General features: G+C 31.4%; 1 protein-coding gene across 1 annotated transcript; it reads left to right on the top strand.

Annotated features, from left to right (window-relative positions):
• The first annotated feature begins 4,415 nt into the window (after positions 1 to 4,415).
• On the top strand, positions 4,416 to 6,291 carry LOC107878023 (LRR receptor-like serine/threonine-protein kinase GSO2). The gene has a single exon (XM_016724888.2). The coding sequence runs from the start codon at positions 4,748 to 4,750 to the stop codon at positions 6,011 to 6,013; it is 1,266 nt and encodes a 421-aa protein (XP_016580374.1). The 5' UTR covers positions 4,416 to 4,747; the 3' UTR covers positions 6,014 to 6,291.
• The last annotated feature ends 2,020 nt before the right edge of the window (positions 6,292 to 8,311 follow it).

The raw sequence follows: 8,311 nt of genomic DNA, 5'->3' as shown, positions 1-8,311 counted from the left end.
AAAAAAATCCCCTTTAAAGTACCTATACTTAACCATTTTCAAGTAACTAAGTCACCAACCAAATGACATTCAAACCAAAAAATAACCTTTAAAGTCCCTACGCTTAACCATTTTCAAGCGACTAAGTCACCAACCAAATCACATTCAAAACAAAAAAATCTCCTTTAAAGTCCCTAAGCTCAACTATTTTCTCGTAACTAAGTCACCTTCCATGGATAGACACACCCAATGTTGCAATAATTCCTCAAATAAAAGATAAACAACAAATCAGTTTCTTATCAAATATTCATATAAATAACTAAATTTTCTTTTCTTCTTTTTCTTGAGTTCACTATAAGTTAAACATTCAAAAAATTGTATAGAGTGCACTATAAGCTAGATATTCTTGTACAATCCAACTAAGGGACATGTGCCTAGACACTTCTATTTACCTTTATGATAAATCTACCCAAATCTTTCAAGTAAAAGAATGCAGTTGCTAAGAAGAATTGTCAAATGATAAAAATAAAGTACATGTCATTTGCCTTCTTCTCCACATGTGAGTCCACATGTTCAACAACTCATTAGTGTGGAGAGGCTTCACAAGATAGTCAGCTGCTCCAACTTTGAGGCACTTGACGACAATAGAGACTTCATCTTGTGATGGCATCACTAGGAAAGGAAAAAACAAAGAAATATTTATTGCTTTGCACTGCACGGATGAACATGAATCAAAAAAAATTTGACGAAGTCTCGAATTAAACTTTATCAATTTTAGATTACGAAACTTGTTAAATAAATAAAAAAGATTTTAAGACTTTAGAGCATGAAATTAAACCTGAGATGGGTTCAAAGCCCATCGTTTTTCGATGAAACTTGACCAGAGAAGCGGCGAGGCGACAACGTCTATCGGAGAGAGAGGCAGCGAGGGTTGTTAGTTTTGTTGGCTGGTGGTGAAAGAGACGGTTGGTTCAGAGGGCAGCGCTGGTTCGCTCTTGGTTGGACGGAGAAAGAGGATGGACGGAGGGTTCCTCTAGCCATTGTGGCTGGACAACGGTGGCTAGCCAGAGATGGCTGCCATGGCTATGACCATAGACCGAGAGAGGGTCTCGAGAGAAAGGAGAAAAGAAACATAGGAGCTGCGGCTATTTTGTGAAAAATAATGGTTAGGGTTTGAGTGTTTTGGTTTAAATGGAAAGAGGGAAAAATTTAATCTTAACCGGAAATCACTTTTTGATTAACGGCTAAGATTCAAAGTTATAGGATATTTAAAATTAGGTCACAATTTAGGCTAGAATCAAGTTTAAACATTGGCTAGAATTTAAATAAAATTGAGAAAATAATTGAAAAGATAAAATAAAATTGGGTCGGGTCGGGTTATTCACAATTTTTTTTAAATATCAACAAAATGTAAATAGATTCAGTTATCTAGCTTTTGATTACTACACGAGATATACTTATATATACATGTATTCAATTGTCTATCGTCTTTCACATACGTACTATAAACATCACATGCACGATTTTACTATCTCATATAATAATATACAACGTATTTCACAAATACTCAATTGAATTATAGATTACATTATAATCTTATGTCATTAATATACCTTCACTGTATTATATATATATATATATATATATATATATATATATATATTAAGTTTTAAATACGTACTATATATATCACACACCTAGATAGGAAGGTGTGGAAGTCGCGAATAAGGGTAGAAGGTTAGTGCGTGTGTGGGTCGTAGCTAGAAGTTAGGGGGCTCTGGTGTAGTCGGGTTAGTAAGCCTACGATTGTGTCCATTGGTAGGAGTCACTAGTGTATGCTACTACTAGGGGGTGTCCTTTTCTTATTTCTTATTTCCTATTTATTATTTTCGTATTGCTCTTATTTTAGTGTCTCGCTTAGCTCTATTTTCAATACTTCTCATTTCTTATTTCGGCTATGCCACCCATTCTATTTTATGCATTACTATGATCCTGTTCACTATTTATTATCTTGATCTGGGGGTCTATCGAAAATAGTCTCTCTACTTCTTCGGAGGTAGCGGTATGGACTACGTATATTCTACCCTCCCCAGACCCCACTTGGTGGAAATACACTGGGTTATTGTTGTTGTTGTTGTTGTTGTATTAATGCGATGTGTTTCTTATACATACTCAGATGATTGATCGATTAATTATATTTGATTAGCTTAACATTCTAGGTTTTGACTACGTTGTTCATCAATCGATCACTATATGTATATATATACATACATGTGTGTGTGTGTGTGTGTGTGTGTATATATATATATATATATATATATATATATATATATACAACAACGACAACATCAAACCCAGTATGTTCCCACAAAGTGGGGTTTGGGGAGGGTAAGATGTACGCAATCCATACCACTACCTCCGAAGAAGTAGAGAGATTGTTTCCGATAGACCCCCGGCTCAAGATAAAGAATAGGCAACAAGGAGATGAATTACATAATAGAAAAGGCGTAAAGAATAATAAAAAGTAAATATATATATATATATATATAAACTCGTGAATGCGTACTATATATATCACATCCACAAGTATATTACCTTATAATAGAACACGTTCATTATATTCTGATGAATTATGGTTTATATATTACATTATTAATTATGATTGGAATAGTAACATAATATCATTATCTCAATGGTATGACATATATATACAAATATTCATTATACAAAGATTATTCATGTTTAACGTCATTTACCATATATACAAAGGAAAATATTTATTTTATATATTGAAACATAAGTAAAAGATAAAGATTGTGTTTAACGTAATTTGTTTACTTTATTTGAATTATTTCTTAGAGTAATTTTGTCACAAAATTTTAGAATTATTGAATTTTATTATTATTATACTGGTTATCGACTACATGTGATCAGTGTAATTTTAAAAAATTAGATATATATTACATTATATATATCATTATTTTTAATGAAAATAATATATATATTTTATTACATATATATAATTAGGTGTTACTAAAAATTATTTACTTTTATTTTTTTTTAGTTCAAAAATCAACCACAAGTGGTCGGTTTTATAAAAAATAAATTTAAAAAGAATTTTTAAAACCCAACCACCTGTGGTCGGTTTTTTTAAATATTTTTTAATTAATTTTTTTAAAAAAATCGACCACAAGTGGTCGGTTTTTTTAAAAATAAATTTTAAAAGTATTTTTAAAAACATACCACAAGTGGTCGGTTTTTTAAAATATTTTTTAATTAAATTTTTTTTAAAAAGACGAGCACAAGTAGTCGATTTTTTAAAAATAAATTTAAAAAGTATTTTTAAAAGCCTACCACAAGTGGTTGGTTTTTTTAAATATTTTTTAATTATATTTTTAAAAAAAAATGACCACAAGTGGTCGGTTTTGTTATTTTTTTTATTTTTATTTGTAAAATAATTAATATTAAAATTATTGAAATAATTATTTTGATTTTTTAAAATAAAAAAACCTACCACTTGTGGTCAGTTTTTTCCGATCATATTTTGTGGTCAGTTTTTTCGATTTTTTTAGTAATGTTATCTTCAACCAATAATATAATAGGTTAAAGTGTAAAAGAATTCACCAATTAAAAATTACTGAATTATACTAATACCTTATAGATGTACGCTGAGTTAACTAATCAATTTAGCGCCAAAGTTTATGAAGGTGACAACAAACAGTTCGTGTTGGTTTGTGCATTAAATTCACAACTTCAGTAAATTACTTCTCAAAATTGATAAAGTAATTTTAGGCAATACATCATACAATTTTATGTTAGTCAATGATGTACATATATAATCAAAATTAATGAAGAAAGAACTCACTCTAATCAAATCAAATTAACAGAAGGGTTTAAGCACCACTTACCATACCAAAGATTCAAGCTTACCGTCGGACCAATTAAAGTAGAGATCGCAATTGGTTAGAAACTTTGTGTTGATAACGTATTATGGAATATAAATTAAGAACAACAAGAATAAATAAAGAGAGAATAGAGGCGGCTTTGTTATCTCTTGAACATGAGAAATTATAAGATTGAGGATACAAGGAACAAAACTCCTTTATTTATAGGGAAAATACTCCTAGTTTCTCAAGATATATATTACATATCTGAATAAATATCAAATAGATCTTGATTTTATCTATGGGCATTCACTATAATATAAATACATATATAACACATATTTTGACTTTTTTGAATTCTCATATGTTTTAGCAAAAATTGTTGCTCTACCGTTACGAGTACTTGAAGTCTATTGGGGCTTGACTAATTTGATTAGGGTGAAATAGGATCGCTCGACAGTGTAAAGCACTCCAAAAATTAAAAGAATCTCAACTAACATATAGGAAATTTTACTATTGTTTGGTAACGAGATTATACCGTTGGCCCAGCCATATCAATATGGACAGCTCTTTCTTGTTTACTTTTCTTTCTCTTTCTAAAATTTACTCCCCACCTCAGTCACACCATTTCAATCCCTGTCTCTTATTGCTTGAGAAAAGTCCCACTACAGTTTTCCTTAGTTCATTATTCATTATTCAATTTGGGACCTCATATTTCCTATTCTTATCCCCATAGCGTGCACATGAGCACAAATAAGAGTGTTACTTAGGAATCTGACACCACCTTTTTGCCTGTCTTACTCTCTTCCTTTCTTCTTCCTATTTGACCTCCCTTGTTTATCCACTTTCAAGATACCAAAAGAAGAAGAAAACAACAAGAAGAAATGGTTATGAAGATGTTCCTTTTGTTGTTACCTTTTGTCTTTCTCTCAAGTGTAGTAGTAGTAGTAGAAGCACAAGGAGGAAGCATCAGTGCTGTTGATTTGTCTGCTTTACGTGAAATCAAAAACAGCCTCACCGACATTACTTCCTCTTCTCCTAATGCATTTTTCGCTAGTTGGGATTTCAATGCCCCCGACCCATGTTCCTCTTTTGCAGGAATTACTTGCTCTTCTTCCATTCCTAGACGTGTAATTATTCTTATTCTTGGTACTGGTCTTTCTAATTCACCTGGTCTTGCTGGTACATTATCTCCAGCTATTTCTAATCTCTCCGAGTTAAGTCAGCTTGTTCTTTTCTCCGGAATTGTTACTGGTCCAATCCCTTCCCAACTCGGAACACTCAAAAAACTGAGTGTCATCTCTCTCACCAACAATCGCCTCACTGGGTCCATACCTAATTCCATTTTCACTCTGTCAAATCTCCATACTCTCGATTTGAGTCACAATCAATTAACCGAAACAATCCCCAGTTCATTATCTGACATGTTTTCATTGAAGGTACTTATTCTCGGATCCAACAAACTCTCCGGTGAGATCCCGTCACTGCCAGAGGAATTACTACACTTGGATTTGAGTAACAATGAGCTCTCGGGAGTGTTAACGAGGAAAATTAGAATGCCGTTAACGCTCCGTTATCTGTCGGTATCAGGAAATCGGTTGTTGGGACCACTTAGTTTCCTCGAATTACTCTCGGAGTTAGTGTACCTCGACTTAAGCATGAATCACTTCAGTGGGACCATCCCTTCATCTCTTTTCCGTTCCACCTTGTCATCAATGTTCCTCCAACGGAACAATTTAACTGGAGGGGTTCCACAACTACCACCGTCATCATTCGCCACTACCATTTACGGTCCTGGATCCATTGTTGATCTGAGTCACAACTCGCTCACCGGAGAGCTCACGGATACTCTCGCAGGAGTAGAAACTTTGTTCCTTAACAACAACCGGTTCACCGGAGCAGTACCGATGAATTACGTGGAAAGTGTTTACAGTGGAAGCACAAGAACTCTGTATCTGCAACATAATTACATTGCAGAGTTTCCGGTGAAAGAAGGATTACCATTGCCGGATTCAGTAGCATTGTGTTTATCGTACAATTGCATGGTGCCACCAGTGCCAGTGGGGTTCATGGCATGTCCTGCTAGCGCCGGCGCGCAGATTTCGAGACCACTTAACCAGTGTTCTGCTTTTAATACTTCCATGCCATAAGTTAAAATTTGAATTTTGGCCACTTTCGATTAACAACACAAAAATTTCGATTTCTCTCAACCACAGCACATGATGATTGATACATATGATACGTATACATATTTTGATTCGTTTAATGTTCTGATTTTCTTTTCTCTTTTTCTGTTCAAATTAGTCTCTTGTTTTAGGTTAAAGTTACTAGTTTTGACAATTGTAATCTTTTTTTACTTGAGCATAATTTCGACTCTGTTTATTTATTAGTAAAGTAATGTACAACATGATCCACCAACTTTTTGAAATTCTTTATCAATTTTGACATATAAAATTATGGGTGTAACGTCTTAATAATATTTTGGGCCACAAGAACGGACAAAGTAACGTTTTAATGATGAGAGAAGTTAAAACTTTTTAGGTGTCAAACACTAGAGTAGAATATCTTTTTTAGTCTTATTTCGTCATTGTGGGATTCGAGTTGGTTGAGGAATTGGATCGCTTGTGCATTTGAATGAAAAAGACAGTCAATAGTTTGGCAGGGCGTACAAAAATAATATTAAATAATTTTTTATACAGCGCTTGGTTTAATATATTAAAGTTATATATATTAACACAATCTTTATAAAAAAATATTTATTTATTAAAATACCTTTTTTTGTACACTTTCTTTTCAACGGATAGAAGAAAATACAATGAATATTACCAAGTAGCACCAAGAGTATCCCCAAGGAGATTCTTTTCGTCTCAGCTAAAATTGTTGTAGCCATATTTTTTTTCTTCTGATCTGGAAATGGACAACTCATTTTTTTTCCTTGGTGTAAATAGTAGACGAGAGATCCAGTTATTCCCAAAAATTTCTCACAAAGTGAACAACACTAACATTGGGAGATTCACTCATTCCTAAGAATTACCCGCGTATTATACACCAACTTATTTGAATATAACAACAAATATCATAGAAAAAGAAAAAATTGGGGGAATATAATATGACAAAGAATCCTCTCTTTTTGATGGCAAATTACAACAAGAGAGAGGTCAACTTTTTAAAAATTGTGGGAAGGTCTTGGAAATGTGATAATGGTGGAAAAAGGAAGTGAAAAAATATTTTGAGAGGTAATAATGTCATTTAATAAGTTAATGCATGTGTTAGAGTCATTGTATTGCTAATACAAGAAAATTAATCTGTATTACTAACACACACCGAAATACATAATAGACATATGCTAAAAATTGTACCAAACAAGATACTAACAATACACATTAATTAATACATGCAAGAAAATCATTTCAATAAGCATAGGCTCTCAGAAAGCATGAAAAATTATAAGCAGACAAATGAGTATTGATGAATGTTGATATGAATATCCATAATGAGTTAAATATGGTACAATTAGTCATGAATTAAATGTGGAAATTTCTTTTCCATTAAAACCTCTTAATAAACATATTTTTCGTTATTTGTTACTAATTGAAATCAAAATTCAAATTTCAGTTTCACATTATCGTTTTCATCCCCAAAAAAATCAAAATCAAATTCAACTGAAACTTCTTTTGTTCAATATCTTTGAAAATTCAAATTAAACCGTTACTTTTGTTGAAGGTATTTAATCGTAATATTGTTTTCTTATATGAATTTCATCGGTTGTTTGAAATCGATCAAAAAAATTTTGTTCTGAATTTTTTTTTGAACCATTACTGTTATTTCGTTCAAATTTTTTTGAGCCATTACTAATGTTTCGTTCAAATATAATGATCAAAATTAATTTTTCGTTAAATTATTTTTAAATATTTTGAGTCATTAACGATTTTTTATTAGAGTGATCAAAATCAATTTTTTGTTATGTTGTACAATTTAACAATTTATTTTGTTAAATGATTTTTGAATATCTTGTAAACGAATTTCGAAAAAAAGTAATACAACAGTAAATTGAACTAATCGAACAATATAGTGATCAAAATCGATTTTTCAAGTTGCTCAAACTCAATTTTTTTTCTTTTTTACTTCTCTTTTTTTGTTTTTTTGTTTTTCTATTTTTTTCTTTTTTTTACTCTTTTATCTCTAACTTTTATTTTGAAAATACAAATATGTATATCACATACACATATTCAAAAAAATACAAAATACATAGCCAAACAGATCTGAATATGTATTTACAATACAAAAGATACATACAAAAATACATATCTCACTCATATGTATATATAAATATATAAGACACAAAATCTCTATAACAAAAAGGACAACTATATACATTTGCATATAGGTAATCAAAAAATACATGATACATATCTTATATGTTTATATATACATGTGAGTCAGATATA

Source organism: Capsicum annuum, chromosome 7 (genome assembly GCF_002878395.1).
Source record: "Capsicum annuum cultivar UCD-10X-F1 chromosome 7, UCD10Xv1.1, whole genome shotgun sequence".
Lineage (NCBI taxonomy): Eukaryota > Viridiplantae > Streptophyta > Magnoliopsida > Solanales > Solanaceae > Capsicum > Capsicum annuum.
The sequence above is the reverse complement of the archived record's forward strand: the minus strand, read 5'-3'. Positions and strand labels throughout refer to the sequence as shown.